General features: G+C 40.7%; 1 protein-coding gene across 2 annotated transcripts in view; it reads left to right on the top strand.

The window, feature by feature from the left end:
- LOC117375857 (tetratricopeptide repeat protein 28-like) overlaps window positions 1-26,475 on the top strand; it is a 127,432-nt gene that overhangs the window by 29,059 nt on the left and 71,898 nt on the right. The window contains exon 1 of one of the 2 annotated variants that reach the window (XM_033972211.2): window positions 2,408-3,090. The exons of the other annotated variant lie outside the window; for it this stretch is intronic. Within the exon in view, the coding sequence (XP_033828102.1) occupies window positions 3,064-3,090 (27 nt within the window). The 5' untranslated portion in view covers window positions 2,408-3,063. Of the gene's footprint in view, window positions 1-2,407; window positions 3,091-26,475 lie in introns of those variants that run through there. 2 annotated transcript variants of the gene reach the window in all.

Genomic DNA, 26,475 nt, shown 5'->3' with positions numbered 1-26,475 from the left:
CAGAGTTTTTATTGTCATTGACCTTCAAAAAAGTGTTAAATAATCAACGCTCAATGCTTGAGGTACCCTATCAAACAGTAACATTTCCAAACATTCCCAGATAGGTTTTGCCAGGGAAGGCTGCTGGCATAGTAACCTTCAGACTAAATAAAAACCCTGAGATGATTCACTGCGGCAAACCCTAAAAGAGCAGACAAATGACCCTGTAAAAATAGGGACGGTTCCAGGAGCAACAAACATGAATTACATTTTTTTGAATACTCATAGTTTGTAACTTTTATTTGGCTTTTATTTTGTTTGTTTACCATGGACGTGTATCTGTTGTAGTTCCCGGGCTTTTGTCTCTAGACTTTTTGTGCCTTACAGTTGATGGACAGCTGTGAAAGTCATATACACTTTCCAAAACGTCTGTGGACCAGCCTGACTGTTCCCTTTGAAACCAGCCCCGATATAAACATACATTGGGACATTTTTGAGGGCATGATTGGCAAGAACAAGAAAAGGAAGCACAAACTTTTAAACGTCTCCAAGTTGTGGAAAATGAAAGAGGGAGGTTTTTGTTTCTCTCTAAAGACTGGGGTCTGATTTCCTGTGCGGCTGTGATTGGGAAAGCAGAGGCACGCACAGGGAGCAGGCTCCTGTATGGAGATGCCAGATGACAGGCTTCTCCATGAACAACTGTGGGCTCAGCGCTGTTTGAGTGGCTTTATTGATCATCAAACAAGCCTTTGAGGAAGTGTTGTCTGCAATGGTGCTTTAGAAAGTAAAACTTTGAGTCTGTTTAATCGTTTTAAGTACCTGCTGTTTACAGTCATTCATACTGGAGGGTGGTGTGCACGTGTGTTCTCTTTAATGATATAGTTCCATTCATAATTTTACATGTAAGGATTTTTGGATGGAGTCTATACCATCCCAACAGTCACATGGTCTATGGCCAGTTAGTGTATTCATATTATACATTTATTACATAGTTTAGATTCAAATAGTGGATGATAGCCATGACAAAGTGGACATGCTGATAAGGATTATGTGATAAAAATAAACTGAATTGTGATCTGTTCCCTGTGACAGTCTGTTTTAACAAATGTATTTACTTATTATGTTATTTTGTTGAAATTGCCATATAATGATATTATGGTGAGTTTTCTGTTTTAATGCAGTCTTATAGTCAAACACAAACACTTTTCACCACCCAGGTGTATTTAACCAACCACAGTGAAGTGTGTACTTTCTGAAGAAGCAGATAACTCTGTTGGTATTTCAGTATATCAAAGTATATATTTATTTTACCCAATTTATTGCATGCATTTCTTTTTATTTAAGCATGGTTTATTTATATTATTATTCTCTGTTTTATGTTGCATCATAACACCAAAGCAAGTTTGGTTTCGAGAAAATACATTTTTTTATTGCAGAGTCTACAGGTCAAGATGTGTCATGAGTTGGTTATATCAGATGTGCTGTACTGTATTAACATAGTCTACACTTACTCAGCTGTGACTGAAGATGCATTGCCTCATGCCATTCATACTCTACACAGCTGTGTCAGTTGAGTATTTTGTCCTTGTTCACCCATGTGTAAAACCAAGTGTGCCCAGCAGGGGTCTACCATAGGGCCATATGTCCTCCCGTCCCATCTTTTGTTATCTTTTGTTATTGGACTGACCCTGGGTTCACCTCATGACCCCCTGACCCTGAAGACACACTGCCTTATTGACCATGTCACAGTTTCACTGAGTCTATCACATAAACCAGTTTAATTCACCGGCTTATTGTCAAAACTTACTGCAGCATGCTTCACAATCAACTAATTAATTTGGTTCTCTAGTCCTTAGGCATTAGCACTAATCCTGTTAGTGTATTAATGTGTGTTTTTGCTTTTTTCATATGGCAGAAAACATCCACAAATAAAAGAATTGTAGACAGTGGCCACTGCAGTTACAGAAATCCCAGCCTTGTCCTTCAAGCTGCTCCAGTCATCAGGAAATGAATCGTTTGGACCTTAAGGTTGTAAAAACACAGTTTGCCCACAATAACACAGGATCCTTGTATTTTTTTATTTTTTTTTTGTCTTGTATTTAGTTTGCCTTGACTGAATCAGTGTCAGTAAAACATTCTGTGTGCCATCCGTAGTTTTCACATTTTTTAAACCATAGAAAAAGATGATGAAATGTAAGAGTCCTGAAAATGCCAATGTGGATATTTCAGTATAATGTGGTTGTAAAGGCGGATGGAGAAAAGTGACCTTGAAAGCCCAAAGAAACGATGCTCTCTCTCTCTGCCCTGCCTGGATGACAGCGTCAGCAGAGCGTAATAGTAAAAGGCACGTTTGGAGAATGTGGCGGGCGGCGCTATGACCCTGTGCCTCGGACTCGCTTCTCCTGAACAGAGCTGCGAACCTGAGGAGCGCTGGAGGAAGTCATCTGAGCGCTGTAGTCCAGTTTGTTACTCTTGTAGGAATCAGGATATCCTTCCAGCTCTTCGCTGAATTCCGGGGATTTTTTTTCTTTTGGTGTACCCCTCCTCCTTCGACAACTAATCCTTTCCTCGCGCTGTCTTTGTCGTGCTCTTTTTTTTACTTTCTAAACTATATTTCAGCCACTGGCAAACTCAACCACTGGGGTCTCTGCGTTTTTTCCTTGGCGCCGCTCTAAAGATCGCACACAACCTATTTACAGGGGTCACGGCGTTCGCACAAAAGTTTGGGAAAACATATTTTCACGCTTGATGAGCGTGAGGACCGTGGAAGGAGCGGGCTCCCGGAGGACGCATACTTTGCCTTTACGCACTGGAAACATTTTCTTCCAGTTACTGTCAGCTGACACCATGTGTCTTTGATGTATTCTTCGGACCAAACTGTGGATTAAATCTCTTTATTTTTTCTGAGGAAAAAAACTGCTGCAAAGCCTCGCCTCGCACATCATCATGCATCTCTTCTTGGAGAAAATCTGCTGCAAAATCGAGAGAAGTCGAGAGGGAGCATGACTTGCGCTCTGGATATCTTTGAATCTACATTCTCTTCTCATCTAATATCTTAATGCTGTTCCATTTTGGTTTACAAATATGATGAAATGGCAGCCCCGGAAGAAGGTACGTCCAAACGATGATAAGAAATAGAAAAATAACGGTTTGTAGCAGCTGACAAGTTGGAGACAGGGGAGTGGGTCACAGTCACAGACTGTCTCCTTCCTTCTCGTGTGGTTAGACCAGAGATGAAAAACATAAGAGCGGCTAGTAGCCCAGATTTCACCCAAACGGAACCAAAGCAGATGCTGTCTCTCGCGTTGTACAAGTTTGGATCGTGACATTAATAGCAGCTAGAGGTTGTAATTTTTTGTCTTATTCTCATACGGCAATCAAACTGAGGCTCGTATATAAGCTGTTCTTACGCGGAGTTTGTGTTACATAGCCTATGAAATAATAGGGTGAAAAGTCAGACTCTAATAGACTCTAAGTTGACAGTAAAGTCCTTAGATTTACGTCAGTGGATATTGAACAGGGTACAGACTGTTCTATTGTAAGTTTGATTCTTTTCATATTATGCTGTACCTCGGTCCTTTTGAGTATTACAACATGGAAAATGTCTGAAACTCATCTGGGCTCCATAAAAACTAGTAGCATGAATATGACCGTGTTCAGGATTTCTACCACCAGGGGGCACTTGTCTAACAAGGAGACAGTTGGTCTGATGTTGCTCTGTGGAGTAGTGTCTATGACTGAAAAACTGCACTACTTTTACCATTTTTACCAAGCTCCTTCTAAATATCTCAGACATTCTGTGTGTTAGATGTAATGTTTTACTACATTAATTCTGGGGTTAATGCCCGATGGCTTGATCCTGGTTTGTGCCATAAATAATGTGCTAATATTTTATAAAAATCAATCCATGTAAGTATAATGCTGCTGATGCTGTGTGAATTTAAGTGATAAAAATTGTTTAGTGTTCATTCATTTGAAGAAAAATAACAGGTTACTTTGATGTTTGATGCAACAGTGTGTGTGTGTCTGTGAGAAGCAGCTTTGTGAAGCCCTTTTGAGGACTGAAAAGCCTTCTTCACTGCAGCATTGATTGTGTGATTGTGGTCATATTTGCTCAAGCAGAAAACAACATGAAAGAAGGTCTGTCTCTACGTGTAAATGAGTTCTTGAAGCACCTTACCTAGCCTGGATATCACCATTGATCCGAAATGCTGTTTATTTTGTGTGATGTTGATTAGCAGTTACCGGTTTATGGTGTATTTAAGTGTGTGTATGATGCTGTGTGTGTGCGCACATCCATGCAGGGTGCTTGAACACTTCCTGTTCTTCATTATCTCCTCTTCAAACCAGCTCTTTGCTCCACTTGTAGATGCAAATCAATAGGACATTTAGTGGAATCTGTATTGATTTCCTGTGGCGTTCACCTTTGTAATATGTCACAAAATTAGCGTTTTTGCAAAGTGTAAGCATAAATGCCACTTTTCTGAATGTGGTGTGAAAGCAAATAAGCTAGAAAAATGTATTTGAGTAAACACTTTATTGGTTTTCTCAAGGTAGAGTTAGCATTATAAAAGAAATGAGTGTAGGCTCTAGGTGAAGTTACAGGAATAGGCATTCTCTGTCAAATGTAGATCGTGATGCTCTGAGGGGCCATATATATTGACTTTCAATCTTTTTGTCAGTCTGTTATGTTCATGTGGGCAGAGTAAGCTTGTGTACAGGGTTGAATGAATTATTAAAGGTCTATTGTGTTTATGAGTGAACTGTGCAGATGCTGTGTTTGAGTTGGACTGTTCTATGAATTATTAAAGTGGCAGCCTAGGACTAGTGGCAACAAGATTTTTGCAAATAATATTTGGACCGCCAGCCTTTTATGGTCCACCTATATTTAAAATAAAGCCTTCTTAAATGTCTGCTTTACTCTGTTCTTTCAGTGACCTCGTTAAGAGATCCAACTTCACTTTCAGCAGGCACACTTTATATCTCTGATGATTTTCATTGGCTTTTACCTCAGGGACTCTTTCGTGCCTTTTTGATTTAGTGCTACTTATAAGCTCTTTGGAGGAAAGGGCTATCTCTGCCCCCAGAGCATGGACAGTCTCTATGACGTCTGCGAGCTGGCACAAGATTTGAACTACAGGCTGAAGAAAAAGAGTGGAAAGGATGGTTGATGGAAGTGCTGCAAGATTAATTGGAATAAAATGAATTGGTTGAACAGTCAAATTTAGCAAATTCCTAATGTTGCGTTTAGATAATGTAACTTCTTTTGCAAACCTAAGATTTCTTTTCTTTGTGATTTTTTTTTTTTTTTACATATATGGGCTCTAAAAGGCATGAGATTCTTGTATTAGTGTAGTTTTTCATTTTTGCCAAATGAAAATAAATAATTCAATCACAATATTAGATATTAGAATTTCCAAGATTGTTCAGCTTCAATCAGGAAAATAAAAATGTCAGCTTATTCAGATGGTGGATTTTTATGGTTTGCATGTTGGTGGTGCTTCTACCTGAAAATCAGAAGTCCTTTTCTTGTTATAATTTCTCCTTATAATGAATTGTTTCTCATATCCAGAAAAACAAATGAGTGGAAAGAGCAGTATTGGAATTTCAATAATGGTGTCTGCAAATGTAAAATAAATGGCTGGAATGCAGGAGACAGTGGGGGAGTCTGGCTGCAGAGGGAGAAGATGGTGCAGAGATAGAGATGTGGAGTTTTGGAGTGAGAGGCCCCAGAGTGATGCGGTGAGGATAATTAATGATGGGAGCTGATAGCACCTGCTGTTCCTGGTGCCGCACTGTATTTACGGCGCAGCGTGCTGAAGGGAACAGGATGTGTCCGCTCCACCCGTCCACCGGACTGTCCTCCTGGGGCTGACGAGATGGGAGCGAGGGAGATTATAGCAGGGAACCACAAGTCAGCAATACATGTGGAATTTATGTGTTTTATATGCAGTGTTAACCCAGTCCATTGCTGTCCAGTGGGAAAGCCTGGACAGAGATGGAGGAGAGAAAGAGTGCTCCTAGAATGCTATAGGCCTTCTCTGTTCTTACTGTGTCACAGGGGCACGTGCTCTGGGCCTCCTGGGAGTCCATATCAAAATATAACAGCAGAAACAATAGCGCGTGGGCCATCCTCCACATTAATCCTGCGGTCTGGGACCTGCTCATGGCCTGTGAGAGGCGAGATAGATTTTTGGGTGATAGGTGGGAAATGCAGAGATTGATTCACGCGTGCAATAGTCCATTTGTAATCTTTTCCTCCAATTCTCTGGGCACTTATGTTTGGTTTGGTTCAGCTTTCCCTTTCCTGCTCCCCCTTCTGTTGGCATTATGGTCGTGTGATTAGGTTTATTGGTTCATTGTTCCAGGGGTGTGGTCAGCAGCTCCCTGGACAGAGTAGGTGCCTGACCGTGGATACCTCCGCTGGGAATAAAGCAAACCGGACTTGATAGACCACATCAATAGAAAGACATTTCCTTGTGCTGTGAGGTGGAACCAACTTGTGCAGGACTTAAACCCCTTTCTTTCTTTTCATTCTTTTCAACGACTAAGCTGTTGTATTATGTTCTCATTGATGCCAGTAAAGAAAGAATGAAGTCAAACTTTTAGGTTAAAGATGTTTCCAATCAATTGTGTCAGTGCCACTAGACATAACTGCTCCAAACATGCATATTTCCTCTGTTTTACAACATTTATCAGTGTTAGGCTGCCAAAGCTCAAATTCCAGCATTCCTTCATAACTCCCCACTGGACCTCTTCCAGTGGGCCAGACATAGAAACAGTGCTGTCTCCAGGCTCTGCAGCTGTCTCCTATGCAGTGCTTGTTGTGACATTTTGTGCTCTAAAGCAGGCTTGCGATCCAGTCTGGCTGTAGACGTGTGAAGAGCAGCACTAATACCAGGCTGCCTCGTAGTGATGCCCCTAAATCCCACTAATTCCATTGCGTCTTTTGTCAGAGATGGGATTCATAAGCCTGTCTTTGAAGGCTCAATTTTCCAGGAGTGTGTCCGGGGCTTAGCTGCAGCCTTCATGAAGCCAGGGCCACACATTCCATTTCTTGGACTGAGGGTTTTGGCTCTTACAAGTGGTCATCATCCAGCACTTGAGAAGATTATTGATAATTACTGATATTAAAAAGTCAGACAATTAACCTGCAACTAAAGCAATGTGGATGTAATTGTGAAGCTATAGTAGGACTGGACAATATGAAAAGTTAAAGCTCATCTCTGCTATTTTGGTCATCATATCATCATATTCACTGTTCATATTCATTGTTTCTCTTATTGGCCAGGCTCTGAGTGAGGGACAGGTGGGTTTAAGCAATTACAGTGAATTGTAAACATTCAAAAGCCGTATGACTATTTACCTATTTAAGGCTCCAAGAATTTTTTTTGTGATATCACCCACCCCTAGTTTTATTTCAGTGTGTTTCATTGATGTTTTCTAGATGGAAATAACAGAACTGACCGTAACGTAGATTGCACTGGGGTCACAGCAGCGTGCAAGCCCAGAGCACATTGTTTTAGTTCCCCTATGACCCTTGTAGCCCTATTTCGCCATGCTTTCCTTGCAATGCTGTATGTAGAGAGAAAGTCCAAAACCTTTACTGTTGGCTGGAAAATTGAGCAGGAAGGAAGCACAAGCTGCAGTGCCTTTCCCCGGTGTCGAGGTTTGTTTATCTGTGTTTGTTTCTTGTTAGTTAAGCTTTATTTATATGAGCCTGTACTAGGATACTTATGTCACGCCTATGTTTACAGAAATGTGGGCCAGAAAAACTCTAGCTCCCTGGGGGCTTGTGTCCTGTGGGAGGATTCTGATTCAGCTTCGTTAATGTGGCATGCAGACAGGTTGTGAGTGACAGGCAGCTGCAGATAGATTCAGTAATGAGGAACCGTGGCCCACCCCCCAATGTTCACTCCTTCAAATGATCAGTAGATTTACATATTTAAGCTGGAACATCATTGCTAATAATGTTAACAAATCTCTGTACATTTAGTTGAATATTTGTATCCTTTTATGTTCATTTGGTAGCTGTATAACATATGGTTAATGTGGTGTTTTATGCAGTTTAGCCTGTTAGATTGCACTTGGGCTCTCTTTTTCATGGGCGCCCTGTTTAAAATACAATACAAACAGAAAAAAACCCCAAACAAAATAAACAAGTATACAAATCCATATAAAACATTAAAAACAGGTACAGGTGTGTGTAAAAAAATTGTTACAGATTATTAAATTGCGATTGTGTCACCAACATATCCAGTTTTGCTTTTCCTTGGAGTGTTTTCCATTTTTGTAAATTAATAATTTTTGTGAGATGCCAGGAGTCTGAAATGTCCTATTTTCATCTACCCCCTGTACTCACCCACTGATCTGCTCTTTCATTTTTTGTCCTGAAAACTGACACATGCAAATCCGTTGCTCTGATTTGAACTGGAAGTTAATGGACCGTTTGTGTTGTTTAAGTTGTTTAGAATCAATATGTAAAATGAAAGTGATGATACCAGAAACAAGCTGCACTTCACACTGTTGGTATTGGCTGGTTGCACCTCGAGGTTCCGGGCTGGTGTCTCCTCCTCTTGAGTCTGTCTTGATTTATATTCACACTGGGGTCAAAGGTCATTTTAGAGAGCATATTGTTGAGCACCTGACGAGTGCTCTGTTACACTGTGAAATTACAAGCATCAGCAGCCTTTAAGCTGTTTAAATAAGCCCCGTAACGCTGAGCGCAGCTTTGCCAGGGGCTGCACAATGTCTACACGTGTGATGTGCCATTATTTCTGCAAGTGCCTGCGTTTATAGCTGTTTAAATGCCTTTTGTCCCCTCACCACCTGTTTGCATGTTCTGCATCATGAAATTGTGCTTGGTGAGATGCTTTAATGCAATATTTGCTACTTTGTTTACGGCAATAAAAGTGATCGGGACATTGCCCAGCTGCTTGCTTTCAGTGAGTAATTATCTATTTATTTTACACTCCTCATCCAAAGACCAGTACTTGTGTAATCCTTGAGGTGTGAAATTACTTTAGAAGGTATCAGGTAGAGCTGCTAGATTTTGGGAAAACATACCTAATTGCAATTTTTCTGACAAGTACTGCGATTAGATTAGATTTGTAACTTGTTTAAAAAGTAGGATTATGTTCAGAGTGCACATTGTAAACACCTCGATGAGCATAAGTATTTTAGAGAAGACTGAAATATGGAGTGATAAACTAATACAAGAATCCCATGAATTTGAGAAGACATTTGTAGAGGTGTAAACTACAGGACGGGCACAACAAGTCTGTTTAAAAATATAGGATATTTTATTCTTTGTGGAGGACATTCTATTATCTAAACAATTACAGCCTTTATGATTTGATATTTGTGTCAACTCAAATTGTTATTTTGATTTGATTTGATACACAGTGCAGCCGTATATTATCAGGCTTATGTTTTACTGTTATCGAGCCTTGTGTGTATCTTCTCGGTCCTGTCAGTGTCAGTGACCAGCCTCAGTGCCTGGTGTAGCACTACCTAACTGTGCTGGCTTCTGCAGTAGCTGCCCATTAGGTCCAGTCTAACTCTGCATTGGCTTGTGTCATAATGAATGATACTTTTACTTTTCAGAGACTGACTGCTTCTGCTGCTGTTTGGTGCTGCTGGCCATTGCCCTGTTTTACTACATTGCCTTGGGGACATTGTTGTAACATAAGTGTAGTTGTGTGTAGTCTGACATTTTAACAGATAATCTTCTTCAGTGTAAGTGTCATTGTACACAGCAGCATATGCCCATCAGCTCTATACAGCCTCCTATCTGCAGTCTTTAAGAGGCTTTAAGAAGGAATAATGATGGATTCTCACATAATTGCTTACCTGGAGGGTTTAGGTTGTATTTTCTGCTCAGCATCTGGGACCTTTATTTATGCTGCAGTTTGTGGATACTCAGTAGTTATCAACATGCAGCCCATATAAATTCATAATTCAGGATAGTTAGAGCAGAGCTGTTGACATAGATTATAGATCAGAGATAGGGCTGAGTGATATACCAAAGAAACACATCACATTTTTTCCAACCATCTCGATTTTTATTTCAGTTTTGTTTTTTTGATTTTTTTGTTTTTTTCAAAAATAAAAAAAACATGAATCATTTCTGTTTTGATTTTGTAAACATAAGCAGCATTTATCACAAAATAACCCATATTCTTCTTGCAATATCCAGACTCCACATGCTCCAAACCACATGCTTTTTTGACAGAGGATAGGCTGTAGACCTCCAGATAAAAATAAAATAAGAACAAAAAAAAACCTTGCATATCATTGACTATTAGAGCTGACTGAATCTAGAGCTCTATTCAAATTTGATTAGTTGCCCAGCCTTCCCTAAGAGAATAGATGCATTTCTATGAGAACTGCTGCATGGTCTGGTTGTATCCTGGGCTTTGCTGTGTGGAAGCTGCTGAGGCCTGAGGCAGAGCAGGTGCAGCCGCTGTGATGGTGGGTCTGTGACGCACTCACACATGGACACGCCCCAAGGAGAGGCTGGCTGCAGCACTTTCTTAATAATGCCACTGCACAAAATACTACTGAGCCTCTTATGGGAGTAGGTATGATGTTAATATTTGATTTTGCCTAAGAAGTAATATGATCTGGTGAATATTGATTTAAAAAAAATGTTTTTGGTAAATGGTAACACATTTAAAATCCCGCTTTCGACATAAAAATCATTGGTTGAGTGATCAGATCCACTGACCCACAGGTTGACGGTGTGATTCCAGCTTCCATAGATAAATACTGTTGTTCTTAGTGCAAGACAATTAACCCACCTCACCCCCAGTGTCTGTGTACACTGATGTATGAGTGTGTGAATGGGTAAGTGGTTCCTTGATGTAAAATGCTGTGAGTGCTTTAAAGGTGGAAAAGCGCTTTATAAAAATGTGAGCATTTACCATTTTACTTTCCTATATATACTTTGTTATGAACTTGTTAGGCGATAATAAATGGGCAGCTTTTGAGAGCAATACAAAAGGTCAAATAAGAATTTCATTTTCACAATCAAAGGTTTTGTCAGAGTTATTTTTACATTTTAGAGAGAAATGTTCTGCCTGTGAAACCAATTTCCAATCAGAATGAGAGACAAATGTAAAGGCTATGGCTGAGCTGTCAATCTGATGTCTGTCTGAAAGAGGCCTTTGAGAATACTTGGCTTTCATGTGTGAGTGCTAATTGAAATGGGACTAGTGAATAACTGGTCACATTCAAAGTGTTCACTAATGTGTTATTCTTATCTTTTCCTGTACATCTGACACATGTTCCTTTTGAGTGAAGTTTATCATGGTGTGAGTGCTGTGGCAGACAAACAGATGGACTGGCAGGCTGACAGATAATGGAGATGCAAGTGTGACTGTGACACCCTTTGACTGCTATGGCACCCTCTCACCCCCCTCCCCCCCTCTTATAAAAGAGGCTCATTTAATTCCCTGTCCTTGTCTATGACGGAAACTGTCTCCCTCAAGCAGGAACTGCACATCTCCAGAAATGTATGTCAAACAATGGATCCTCAGTCTCTACCTTCCATTCAATATGAATTTGGAGCCATTTTGTCATTAGCCATTGATACCCAGGCTAAGTTGACTCAATCAGAACGCATCTTTAAGTGGTTTCCTGTTTGGAAAATTAGCATCAGATGATCTTGTTTGAGAGGCTGTGTGTGATGGAGAATCCCTGTGGATTTGAGAGGATCCACATCTGAATTTTAGAAAAGGGAAGTAAGAATCCTGATTAGAATATGGCTGGAGGTAATTAAGTCAGATGTTTTTTTCAGTTTCCAACTGGTCCTGTGTAATCTCATTACAGATGGTGTTTTCTAGTTCCTCTCAAATGAAAATGTAACTGGTCCCCAGTGGTAGGGTAAAGATGTAAATGCATAAATGATACTCCTCCCATTCGCCCACCCCGCCTCCTTTTACTGTGAGCCCCTTAGAGCTGCACTCTGAACCTGTCAACAGATGTGCTGTCTCTTAAACTTTATGTGACGAAGCCTTTGTTATAGATATAGACAATAAAAACAAAAGACAAGGTTCCTAGAGGTAATGTGGAAGATTAGAAATTGTCAAGTAAACAGAAAAAACATATATGTTTATATATTTTTAATGATTAGAAAACAAGTGCTTGTATTTTTTTGTATGCAATTTTTTATTTATATAAAAAAAATACACACAGAGCTTTCTAGGAAATTACACTTTCAGCCTCATTATTTAGCCCCAGTACTGAGGACCACATCTATCTGTGCCTCTTGTCCCAGTGTCTATTGTTTATTCTGTGTTTTCTAACTTCTCTCAAAGTTCTGCGACTCTGGAGAAGTTCTTGTGGCTGACAGCCGCTTTTGTTTCTGCTTGTTGAATATCTGAGTAGCTCTTGTCGTGGCAGCTGATTGGAAAGATCAAGAGCTACATCTCAAACTCCAGTCTCTTTGTGCATGAAAAGTTAAAGGCCAAAACTGCAAATCCAGCACTTCTATCTATCCTCTAAGATGACACTCATATTAGCGCCTCTTCTCTTCTATCTCACATCTTTTCTCTCAGTGTGAATTCAGACTCGATCTAGCTCTGCATATCCACTGTATCCATCTTGTGTGTGCGCATCTCATAGCAGGAAACAGCCTTTAGCAATAAATTGGCCCATTTCTCATATTTCATTTGAGAAAGTTGAAGCAGGTATGGAGAAGAAAACAGAGGCCCGGCATTTTGATAGAATTAGCCAAACCCCCTCTTGGAGTGAAAGAACAATGTAGCCTATAAAGTCATCATTATGTACAAGCACCTTACACGGACTTGTCAGAAAATTAAATAAAACCAGCAGTTAACTGTGTCAGACATTTCTGAGCCTAGAGAAATATTCCCATTATAGTGTGAATGTGTAAATCCATAAAAGCATAAAATTAGATATCCACGGAGCATAAAATTAATTCTGAGACCTCTCTGAAAGGTCAAAGGATATTTTCAAACTAAACCCACGATTAGCCTGTTGTTTGACGTATAATGGTAATGCTTGGAAAGAAGTTAGCAAGTGTGGAATTGCTATGTCCAGTCTCACATTAATCCAGCTTTGAAGTCTAAAGTATTTTTGACCTACTAAGGATTACTCAGGATTTCACAATAGTGCACTGTTCAAAAATAAGACTACATAATAACAGAATGACAGGCATGGACTATTACAGACAATAATGATATACTGACCACTATACTTAACCTCATTATTCTGTTGCTTTATCAACTATTGACAGTAAAAGTTCTGTTCAAAAAACTAAATGATTGAACTTAAGAAACCACTACTAATAACTAAAGCTTTTTTCATATGGAAGACAGTTACTATTATTTCCATACATTACTTATTTATTGTTTATTTGCTAGGAACAGGTGCAAAACATATAAATGCAGGTATCACAGCGTTTCTTGCCTACATTTTGAGGATTCTTGACCATTCAGATTTAGAATATTTTGTTTTAAATTGTTAATTGCTATGGTAAAAGCGGTAACTTTTCATCACTCTAAAACCTATGGATAGTTCAGTAGATACATTTTTGAGCAACATTCTGATGCCGTTTTTGCTGGTGCAGCAGTTCAAAATGGCCCATCCCATTTCCCCTCCAGTTTTGGCAGAGGAAGATTAGGGAAAGAAGCCAATTACAATTATATCTCTGTCCTGCACGAGACATCCCAGCGTCTGCAGCCATCTACTCAGTCAAAGGAGCCCCCTCTCCTCCTGAGCAGCCCAATTTGTCAAGATCACTCATTCAGATTGCTGCCATTTGGGCGGGGGCGCTGTCTAGGCCCTTTAGTGAGAAATGATTATGGCAAGATGAATGAAAAGCCAAAATGCAGATGATCCCTAATCTCTTTGGAGAAGTGCTACCTCTACTTGCCTTGCTTTATCTCATGATCCCATTTCCTCCGTGTTCAAGGTCTTTGAGATGTCCCATTGACTTCTCCATTTTTCTTCCTTGATTCTCGCCCTCTTCATTATTTCCCTGGTTTCTTATTCTATAACCCAATATACTTGCTATTTGAACAAGATATTTTTATCCATTTCTGCTTTCATTGAAATGTTTTCTTATCAAAAACAAATAATAACTGTTATAAGATAAATATCATGTGCAGTTTTAAACACAGGTATGGCTGTATGCCTGTCAATTAAAAACAATAATCAAAAATAACTGTGAACAACTAGTACATGATTCTGTTAGTTAGTATTACAACAAAATATTCTGTCATCTTTGTGCCTGTCCTAAATCTTTAGCCTAGATGAAATGATGGATGTGTGGTAGGGCATCTTATGAAAACCCTATATTCCACTTCCCTATGTAAACCACCTCACACATAGAAGCATAAGATTAGCAAAGTGCATATTGCATGTTTTCTAATATATCATACAGGCCCCATTTCCCAGTACTAGCTGCCAGCTCTTTTAATATGTGGGCCACACCACATGACCCCTTGTAAATATGTAGGCTAATCTAGGCTTTCATTAGTTTGTGTACATGAATATTGCATGACTGATTCTCGTGGTCCAACCCAGATTACTTCTCACATTTTACCCCATTGCTTAATTGAAACCCATTATAACTGCCTGCAACCAGGAGTGCATAAAAAAGGCTCTGATCTTTCTGACCTAAGCGTACTACCCTGCTGTCAAAGCCAAAGCCTGCTTTTCAAATGGACACCAATCAAAAGCTCTTCAGAGAGTGCGCCCGAGTGTTGGGGAAATGAGGTTAAGTGTGCCGACTGACCAACCTTCAATATTGCGCCGCCCTGCCATATCAGAGTCTGACAGGCCGTGAGAGTGGGGAGAGAGGAGGGCTCTGGTTGGAGGGGCCACTTGTAATTGGACTGGGAAAGCAGAAAGTAGTTGAAGCATTCAAGGCTCGAACCTGTCTGATTTCACCACACGAAGGGCAAAAGATGACAGCTTTACCTTTCTGTTTTTTCTGCTTCTCTTGAACTAGTTATGCACATTTGTAATAGCCGGTTTTGGTTTCATGATACTAAAAGATCTAATTTGATTTCAGTACTAGGGAAAAAGCTTGCTCAATACCACAAGCGTTAGTAGAATACTTTCTTAAATAATGCCATGCCATCTTGTACTAGTTTCTACAGAGATTAGGATAGTTTTAAAACTATGCAGGAAAGATACAACTCCTATTATGTTATTTCAGTATTGATACATTCTCCAAAGTTCAAGTTAGTATCCTACATTTAATATAATTCTCTTGGTAGTCAAAGTGTTTTACATAACTCACATTCACACAAGCACTCACACATTCGTACTCCATTTTATTACTATTTTACCAGTATCAGTAATTCTGTGTATTTAATGGTTCATGTTCAAATATTCCAGTCACTCCTGAATACCACTGGACCAGCGTTTGAGACTTTCTGCTTCAGTTGGAGCAGAGACATATTTGAAGTTTTCTGTCTTGTATTTTTTGCTGCTTGCTCAAATCTTCAGAAGAATGTCTATGGGGTCCTATTTTAAACAAGCTCGTCGCATTTCTATCTGATCTGGTGTTGACTGGGGGGTGTGGGGGATGAGCAGCGTGTGCCAAGAAGAACAGGGGCTTCTGTGTTGCCCCCGGATACGCTCCCCTCTATCAAAAAGCTAATTTTATGCAACCCTCATCATGGCATTGGTACAGAGAAAGAGACAGATCTTATCTCCAGGACGGTGGTGAAATAAGAGGAGGAAATTGAGAGGAAAATCTTGCTTTACATGAAAGAAAAGTGGTAAATCGTCATGGGACCATGTTCTTCCATCCACGTTTTCCATTTATGCCTCTTTCCGATGAGTTTATCCTGCTGTCAGCTCACTGCGTTTCATGTCTTATCTACCAGTGGTGCAAGTGAAAATTAAGTGCAGACTTTTAAAATGCAAGAGTTAAAAATGAACTTTGAGAGTGCTGTGGTAAGGGATTTCCCTCTACAGTTTTGTAATAAAATGTTAAATAGTAATGCTCCATCATAAATAAATCAAGGACATTTGAGAATATATGTAAATACTGTTTTTAATATCCAGGTCATTTTATATACTGCAGGTTGACCAGACAGGCCAGATGTAAACTGTTGTGTTTAAGACATTAAGAATCTTCATCAAGAAACAAACTCCCCCATATATCCACTTTATCATAACACAGAACATCTGCAGTGGGAGTTTTATAGTTTGCTGAAATGGTTACACATCATGCACACATAAAAAAGCATATTTTCCTTGCTTGCTTGCCTCTCTTCGCCTTCCCCTCTCTGTAGTGGCTCCACACGACACTAAAGTGTTGGCAGGTTGGTAGTAACGCCTCAGGAATGGAAATGAGATGCATGGTGGCACTGTGTCACAGAGCAACAGATTGGACATTAGCCTGAATGGTCCAGCAAATGTTTGCAGATTTTTGTATTCAAATTAGTGAAGAATATTGGCTTCGAAGCCAAGGGGGCTACAAGAACTCTGCAGCGGGCACCTGCTCTGGTAACCTCACATGATTTGTTGTATTGGTTGATTACACAAGTTGCGGCAAGGAGGAGATTGTAATAAGAGGTTTTGATTTGGCTGCATGTCATCCAAATGAGCATCTGTGTATTTTGTCAACACTGGTTGTGGTTAAACTCAGTTTGTTGTGCTTGGTCCAGAAAACCTGTTTTCTACTTTTACCCCTGAGAAAAATAAATCTAAACTTGGGCCAAGAAAGGGCTGCTCCAATCTAAGTTAGACAGGATTATTTATGGTTCATGTGCTTGTCGTTGGTGTTTGACTTATTGCAGGGTCACGGGATGTGGGTGGATTTAGGTGGTACTTTATCACTCTTACAGCATTCTTAATCAAGTCACGTCCCACCCTGTCACTGTGCGGGTCACCTCCTGTATCCGCATCTGTATCACACTCCTTCTATAGAATGGACTGTATACACATTGCCCCCATTTGTGTCTACTACACACTCCCATTAACTGCAAACCCAATAGCCTCACTGCTGCGTCACTATAACAGTAGAATCACAAAACACTACATAGTATAGAACTCACAGAAATCCCTGTTATTATCCCTCACCCAAGTCTACTTAAGTACTGTAACTTATGTGTTTACAATAAGAGCTGTTATTTTCTTTAGCTAAGCCCTCTGTCCTTGGTTTGTTTGCACGCTCCAGCAGAGAATGCACTAGCGTAGTTTTAACCTTACTTTCCAAAGCCGTGACTGATGGGATTCACAAACGTCTTCCTCCCTGCTCTACTTCTAGGCCATGATAAATGTTTGTATAGATATTTACCTTGTCCTGTGCATTTCAGCCTTGCTCTTGACTTTGACCTACGCTTGGCTGCGCTGTGTATCTTTGTCTCCACAGTTGTCCTTGTAGAGTTAAGCCGCGAATGCACTAGTCCAACTGCAGTTCCTCGTCTCCTGACTAACTCTCTGCTGACTCGATATCATGTCAGTGGGGTATTAAATCTTTTATGCAAGTGGTTGTAGGAGATTGCCTTCTACATGTACTGTTTAAATATTTAGGCTTGCCTGAATGGGGCGTTTGACATGGCTAGGTGCAGCGGGACTTGGTTCACAGTGTGGGAACGTGAGTGAGTGCCAGCTGTCTTTTTAATAGTGGCTGGGACTACAACTGGTGGTGGACTCAATCTAGTGTGAGGTTATATTTAGCCATGTCCTTCCTGTTCACAAAACCTTACATCCCTAATTGAGGTCATTTTCCCCTTTGAAGGTTGGGGGTGCTATTTTCACATTGCAGTCCGATAATAATGGGAGTGTTGTCTATTATTCTGTTGTTAGAATATGTTGTAGTGAAACATTTAGTATGCTCTTTCTTCCTTTAGGCTTATTCCCTCCAGCAAATCATCTGCCTCCTGGTGTTCAATAAATGGCTTATCGATTTGGCAAACATCTTTTTGTGAAGTCTTTTATATGCCTTGCTTCCATTTGTAGTTATGATCTGTTTATTATATTTGCTTTTACAGTATGTTTGTGCCTGTGCCTCCATTATCCTCTCACATGTTTCTATTGCCGCACCCGATCAATAGCAGTAGTTGCCTTGCTGTCTTTTTCTCATGATGCTGTCCTTCTTCAGAAGCAGTGAGTGCCGTTGTGATAGCTGAAGCATGTCTTGAAAAAGGGACTCGTGGGACTCCCTCAGTAGACACCTGGTCCAACCACAGACAGTTTTACACCGCTGGCTCGCACACTCTATTGTTCTGTGAAGCTACAATAGACTTCCACTCTCCTCTTCCTCTGCAGTTCTCCTGAGGTTAGCATGAAGTGAATATACTGGCACTTTCCCTATACACTACTAGTTGGTTAGTACTTGTATCTCTCAGGGATTTGCACCATTTTGAGCCTCTGACTTAAAGTCTGTATTATTTTTGCTTGAAGATCGGGGTTAGAGATGTCAGTAATATTCTCTTAATTGATTATTGTAACTATTCAAACTATAATCTTAATAACTCAAAATCGTGACCATTTTAGAAGTCTACACTTTTAACATACATTTTTAACATTGCATTATTATTCAGAAAGTTTGATTTCAAGTCGCATACTAGAAAAATGGTGATCTATAGACACAAAGAAAGTAGAATATACTTCTTTTTTTCTTTTTTAAAAGCTGTTTTGTAGCCAGACTTTTGCTCTACGCTTGCAGCTTGCACATCCATAGTCACTCTTGTATAGCAAAGACAATACAGCATCATGTCACCCAAAAACAACTGCAGTCTGCAACAGGGGAGATAAAGAGAAACAAGGGGAAGTCTGTCCAGCTGGAGTCAGCCTCCCTCTGGTCAGTGGAGGAAAACCAAAGTCAGTGAAATGCCTGTCTGACTGGGTTTGTCTTCTTCACTGGCCTATTGGCTGACCTACAAATGGACACAGGGGATTGATCAGAGGAGAAGACCTCTGCTGAAAGAGCCTGCAGGCACAAGGAGCTTTCTGCTCTACTCTTTAATGTATTTCTAAAGGATGAAAGATAAAGGCTATTGATGCAATCTCTCATTGAGTTTAGCAACGCTGCATGACGAGGGTACTGTACATGCGGGCTTGTCTTTGTCTCATACAGACAATGTATGTAGTGCTCAGAGTTCTCAGACTTAGCCATTATGTCTTGATAAAAGTTAAGATGTTTGTGGGGAAAATATTTTTAAATGTTAGCGTCCTATTGGGATGTCATTCTCAATGCCTGTCTGTCTATTCTTTACTGTACTGTGAGCTGTTTTCTCAGTGTGGTTATTTGTTTGTGCTTGTATCTGTTTGGAATTGTTAGGAATGTCTCTGCTTTTGATTAGCAGGACAGCACAAAAGAATTTCTGTTTGAGAAACGGGAGGGGTAAAGCCGAGCTCTGGCTTTGATTCCGAGGACCAGAGCATGTCGGACCATGGAGCTGGAACAGGATCACTCAGTGGGGACTTGTTGTTCACACACATTTATCTTTTCATTTGTGCAGTTTGATTTCACAGAGACCACCCAATTAACTTTATATCCCTCTGCTATCATTCAGATGTACTCACACAAACAGAGGATGTGTTGTGCGGAGTTTGGGGAACCGTGCTGGGTGGATCAAAGTGGGATAAGTGGTTAAGGTATGAAAGAGGCCCTATAGGCCCTGTTATGGCTCAATGGTTTAGCCATAATCCGATTGAGCTAGCCGGAGAGGCAGCATCAGGTCCACACAGTAAGACAGGCGGTTTGTACACACCTGCCACTCCAATGCATTTCAGTATTGGAGCTGATTACTGATGCTAATTAAATTGTGTAAAATCAGATTCAACATCAAGGAGGATTTGTATAAGTAGCAATTATTATCTTAATTTGGTTTCCCCTGTTTTGTCACTTGGGAGGTATAGATAAGTTAAATACAACCTCTGCTAGCCCACTGCAATGTAATTTTATGTCCTCACACCTGCTCTCTGGTCAGTACACCTGGTTCATTTTGCAGACGTACTCTGTCAATTTAACATTGGGGACAAATGCATGAAAAAGTACACATTTTATTTTCCTGACAGCAGCAAGTAGGATTTCAAAAGGGTAATGAATAAATGCCATAGCGAGACTAAATCCAAAATGTGAAAAGAGCAAGAATTTGTTATTTTGAAAGCAAAACAGAGGTGAAAAACTGAGTGGCAGAAGCAATCCTTTAAAGCAATCTACAGCTGCCTATCCAACCTTGAAGAAGTGCACACTAGCCCCAGCATTTTCCTGGGCATTAGCAGTCCTGTGTGGGATGCTGTATAATCTACCTGCCAGATTAAGATGACATGGTCATTGTCTAGAAAAGAGAATTGAATTATGGTGTGTGAAAGGGCTTTAAATGAGATTATGGGAAAGAACTCATGAGGCATGCATGTGATGTGCAAAGTCAGGGGATGGGCTCCCTCATCCTGTGGTGCACCCCACATCCACACATGCACACATGTACCAGCTCATTTATAATGCTCTGTGAGCCTTTTGCATTCACCTAAGCTAAGACACAAAAGATGCGTACAAGCACAGAACACTTGGCTCTGCAAAGTGCAAATGTGCTTTGGTCGATATCTCTAAGCCACACTGGGTCAGAGCTCATACCCTTCTGGTGAATTTTGACAGAAAATAGCAGTGACAAAGCAGTGTTTTTAAGTCAGTTTTAGGACAATAATGTTACTATGTGAGCTGTGTGTATTCCCTAACACAAGAATATGGGCTAATCCTCTGGAATAGTGTGATTAGCTTAACAACGCCGCAGCACATTTAGTACATGTATCTGCTCTGTTTAACCACAGCTAATCTACTAGCACCCCCAAACTGCTGCTTTCCCATGATCCTTTGCTCCATGTTTACTCTTTAACTTTTAACTTGATCTTTTTCCTCAGGCTCAAACACATTGTGGAGGTATTGGTGTGCTTGTGTTTTCTCTTGTATTTTATCATTATTGATGATCTGGTGCGATGGAGTACACTGGCTCTCTAATAATACTGATGTTATCAATTAATCATGTTTGAAGTGGCCCCTCTATCTCATGTATCGTGCCTGTGCGTGCACATCACTGGAGGTGAATGGATTAGAATTAGCAGATGGATTGTATTTGCATTAGCTGCTGCAGCGCTAACACAGACTAACTCAATCTGGTGCCGGGCTGCGAGCAGGTTGTAGCTCTCTGGGGTAGAGCCAGGCCAGGACACTGTCTGGGACTAAGCACCTCAGCAGGAGGTCAGGGAGTGGCCACTCTGCACCCGATCTGTCCTCAGCAAGGGTAAGGGATGATGAATGCAAGCATAAACTAAACTATGTACTTTTTACTTGGCTTTCCAAAAAGTTTATAGCTACAAAAATGGACCTTGGTATAACCCTGCAGAGATGACAAATAGAGTTTAGTTTACAAGAAACTGTGGAAGAGAATAAGGTTGTAAGTTGAAAAAAGGCGAGAGTGCAATGAGAGTAGCGAGGGCATGTGCAGGCTCACACACCCTAAACCCCCCACAAGTGTTTTGGAGTCAATTAGCTTTCTTCCTGATGTATTCATGCTTTTCCCCTTCTCTTTGTTCTCTGCTCTAGTGCATGGTTGGAGCAGGCCGGGTGCCCTGCAGGGGGCTGGTTGCAGTGTTTTGCAGTGAAGCGAGGCTTGTGTTTGTGTCGAGCAGCAATCACATTCCCGGAAGAAATGGACAAATCTTCCCCTTTATTCAATGCTTTTCATATTAATTCATTCCTATATGCATTCTATGAAAAGAAATGCCACTTGCTTACCAGACAACATCATTTCCACCAGTTAAAGAAAAAGCGACACTTATCTGAAGTGTTTTCATGTTTCTAATTTTAACAAATGCAGGATCCTCTTTAATTGAGAATACCATTTTGCAATCAGTGGATATTTGTGGATGGGAAATTAATTTATGAGCTGTCTTGTGACAAAATGGCACACATTAAGTATTCTGTTGTGAGCTGGGAGTGTGTATTACAAATCCCAAGAGTTTGTATTTACAAATGCTTTTTTTGTTCATGTCTTTGGGGGAGAGTTTTCGTAAAAGTAGCAGTGGCTCTTCTTTTCACCATTACATGTCATCATCACTCCAAACTAATCATGTCCTGGAAAGTGAGCCTGAAGAAGAGTGCTGAGCTTGGCGTTTGGCCGCTCCTCTCGCCCTCTATTCACAGCGCTCTCCGTCTCCTTTATTTCCTCTAGCTTCTATTCATTCACCAGTTTATCTCCGTCCGATCTGTGACTCCCCATCCTCCATCTGTATCACTGACCTATTTTATTCTGTGCTTGTCTTTGCATTATGTTATGTCTTCCAGCAATTCTCTGGCTCTGTCCTCATTTGGTTTTTCACCGCTAACCGTGTAGCCACAGACTAGTGCCCTACAGCCCTTCTGCAGTGGATTGTTTGCTCTCAAACAGAGAAGTGGATTTTCAATTAAATTGGCTGCCATTAGGAAGATAGCAACATTTTACAGTTCAGTGGCCATCTGTGGCACCACCAGCTTTCACACACTTTAATGACACCATGGTTCTCTGTGTCATTCCTGTGCTATTGTTTTGGTTGACATGATGCTGCATATGCCACATCTACTTCCTACTGCACAGAGATCTTATCCACCAAGCTGTGGCTGAACTGGGTTTAGCTTTTACTGTAATAAGGTGGCAATCCAGCTCTGCCTTAAGATGCGGCTTGAACCTCAGACCCCCTGCTTGGTAATTGCATTGGTTCAATACTACGAATGCTATCTCCACATGACAGGTGGTCACGAGATGTGCCCGGATAAATCACTGCATAAATTACCCTGAGTGGCAGTATTGGAGAGGAAGTACAGTTATTTGAAAGGAAGGCAATAGGGACAGAGCGTGTGGTACAAGTAGTAGACAGGTCCTAACCATGACATGAGGCGTGCGGAAGGATCTAGAATGTATTGTTGGCAGTGGTTATCTTTCAATTCAAAAGCACAAATAACCTGTGCCTGGGTGAATGAGTTTGAAGAACGACAACAGGACTGTGAGAAGAGACAGCATACAGATTACACGTGTGGACTGTCCTCCTGGGACTAAGAGGAAGATGCCTTTTCTTTATACATATTTGATCCTCTCCTGCCTGCGATTACCACTCACCACATTGTCAATCCTCATCTCTCAGTCACACTCTGGCTGGAGGTGTGCTGCCTGTTGGCCTTGTTTATGTGTTTATCTTTGCCCATTTGTGGAGAGAAGGGGCCAATATATTACATTTGGCAGCGGCAGCACAATTTCTCAAACATGTTGAGGGAGCAGATTAAAAAGGGAAATGCAAATGAATTTTGCATTACACTCTCATCTCATAGCTGTAGAAATTGATTTCTTTTAAAGAGTTCACATTTGAGCAGCTGTGTGCCTGATAGTAGGAGGGAGGTGTAGCAAACTGCCATTATCAGACCATATAGACTCAAATTCACACATGTAAATATTCAGAATAAAAATGGGATGAACCGGCATAATCTCTTTCTGTGGACGAAAGCATGTCTAAAGTCATTTGAGGGAACTGGTAGTGTGCAAGTTTGTGCACTGCTCTGGCTCATTGTCCTCTAGTACATGGCTCAGCCTAAGCCAGCCCTCTGGGTCAGATTACTCACAAATGCCTCACAGGATTCTCCCAGTCTCAGTTTATCATTCTCGCACACATTCAGCAACTCCTGTTAAGTAAGGCCACTGTCTTACTGACAGACAGCACTAGTCGGAAAGTTGACCATGCATTTTCTATAGACAGTAAGTCGATTTGAAAACAACAATACTATATGATTTATGATTTGTGCATGCTTAGTATGAAAAGTGTATAAAAATAAACACAAATTTATATGAAATACTATAGGTAGAGACCATAGATGTGTCTGCTCTTGCAATTATACACTCAACTGCATTTCACATTTGCACAGTTTGGTAAATCAATTATTAAAAAAAAAAAAAAACAATTAACAAAAATATGTAATTCTGCCCTGCAGCCAATGGGTGAACATTCAGTGAAAGTAGGTGCCAGACACTTAACACCCTCCTTTGGAAATAAATGGTTTGTTAATGGTTAGTCAATTTTCTCAATTTTGCATGTAGTCTCATATGAAATGATTAGTGACACTTGGCTGTTTTAGGGCGGGAGCATCAATCAAAGCAGTGAGAATAGATAGTTAATGAGACGTGTGTGTGAGAGGCCTGCCTGGAGGGTGGGAGCTGCTAATTCTGCTGCTATAATGACAGTCAGTGCCATCTTTCTTCTCTCTTTGTTCTGCAGTTTTGTCTTCAACAACATGTAATTAATAACTCCATAAGCGATGAGAGCAAGACTGCACAGAAAAATATGAGGGAGTTTGAACCTCTCACCCATTTGTCTGTGTATAAGAAGTTAGAGTACAAGTACAGTGTCATGTCTTCATCATTCGAGGGAATAGTTGTGCTGTTTTTCCAGATGGCTGCTTTGTGTGGTGATCCTGTGTGACGTCAGTGCTCTGTGAACCATGTAGCCCCTCGATCATATGAGTGCAGGATCAGAACTGGCTCTACTTTGAAAGCCTCTCTTTGATCAGTCTGAAAAAGTCTTCTATCAAACTCTGCCATGTGTGGGATCTCGTTCACTTACCTTGATAGAGAATAGAAACTGACTAGCTGAAGGAACTTGAACCTCCTGGGGTTCAGAACAAAGTGCTTGTGTTTGTAAACAGACATATAAATTGCATTCTTCTGAGTGGCAAGTAACTGTTCACAGATTTGCTTGAAGCCTTGAACGGGGGTGTATAATTTTAGCATCCCATGAGCTTTCTGAGGCTTTGGTTAAACATTCCGGAAATACCATCCTGAAGATCCGGCCAAGTCAAGAGCTCCTCCTGCTTCTCCAACTCCAGAGAAGTGTGTTCCCCCTGAGCGCTGACATCAGCTGACATCAGCTGACATCAGCTGACATCAGCTGACATCAGCTGACATCAGCCTGCTCATCTGCACTGTTTTGACCTGTGTTTGATGAAGAAATATTTAGTTTGAAATGTCTTTATTTACTTAATATTTTGTCAGTGCATTATATTCTGAGTGCATTCAGCTCCATAATGGAAATATGTCCCATATCATATGTCATTATATATTGGCTCATAGAAATCGTAACATTGTATTAAAGGTAATTGAATTAGTCCACTTCTGTGTGTGAGCCCACAGCATCACCTCATCTGAGACAGCCGTGAACCATAACTGATATAATCACAGCAGTCCCATGTGGAAGTGTTACCAGCACATTATCAGATGTTGTAAATCAGTTTATGGATTAATCAAATTTAGCCCCCACATTTTAAATAGATGCCCCTCTCCTCCCTCCTCATTGAAGCAGCGTGGTTTGCCCATTTCCAGAGCACTCAGGTGTGGCCCCACCTCCGTACTCTGTTAATAAGGACATAATGGCTCTATATCTGCTCCCAGGCCAAATGAATTGAATCAGTTCCACAGTGTGATTAAGAGAGTGGAGCGGGCTCTGCCCATCTAGTGCTTCACTTTTGCTCTGGCCTTGGATGTATCCAAATGAATTATCTTGACCATAGAAATAGTTTGAAAATGAAGTACTTCTCCTTTTTTTTTTTTTTTTTTTTTTTTGGGGGGGGGAGTATTTTTAAATATTCCATTATGATCACAGTCATTATATAAAACATACATATTTTATTATACATTTCACATGTATATATTACATAGACGTCAGTAACATTATACACTTTTTATTCACACATCATTAAACCAACCATCAACTATGATCTAGCGGTGTTTAATGATAAGACATATACACTAAACATGAAAGAACATGACAAAGCCAGGGCCTACACACAGCTATCTCATTAAGTATTACTGTGGCCAACAGCCAGAGCTAATGGAAGCCCCTGAGTGCTGGGGATTGCTTTGACAGTCCTCTCTTTCTTGTCCCTTGTCTTATTGGTTCTCCATAAACACTATTGAGTCAAATTAGTGTTTGTGATAAAAACAGGCCTGCCGCTCAAAGCCATCCATAAGTGACTGTAATTGTCTTTCTCAGATTACATTTCTAACCTTTGCCTCCTCCCCATCCCCTCGCAGGGCTCGCTCCTCTTTGGCACACTGTCTCTGAACTGACAGCTTGTGTTATGCAGAATTACTTTGTAGATCTGAAAAGGTAGTTTTTCTCCCATTCCTGTGACTGCCTGTCATAGACTGCAGTGCCACTTCTGGAAAGAGCCATCACTCCATGTCACCACCACGTTTCACGGTGGGCACATGTGTCAAGCCCCTCTGATCTTGTTGGTTGCACTTTCTTCTTCAGTGGTATAGTCAGGCATAATGCTTTACAAGCAAAGTGAATATGACAAAGTGTTGCAAGGTGAACATCCATAGTAGTGCAAAGCTTTTGAAGAAAAACAAAGCTACTGTCGAAAACTTCCAATGACACAGAGTGATTGATACAATAGAGCAGGAAGAGAGAGGTGGGTGTGGAGATGGAGCTAGAGGAGTTGCTGGTAGCAGAGGAGGGACCGGCACATGGGGAATGGGA

This window comes from Periophthalmus magnuspinnatus, chromosome 9, assembly GCF_009829125.3.
Source record: "Periophthalmus magnuspinnatus isolate fPerMag1 chromosome 9, fPerMag1.2.pri, whole genome shotgun sequence".
In the NCBI taxonomy this organism is placed as follows: domain Eukaryota; kingdom Metazoa; phylum Chordata; class Actinopteri; order Gobiiformes; family Gobiidae; genus Periophthalmus; species Periophthalmus magnuspinnatus.
This window is presented reverse-complemented; position numbering and strand designations above follow the sequence as displayed.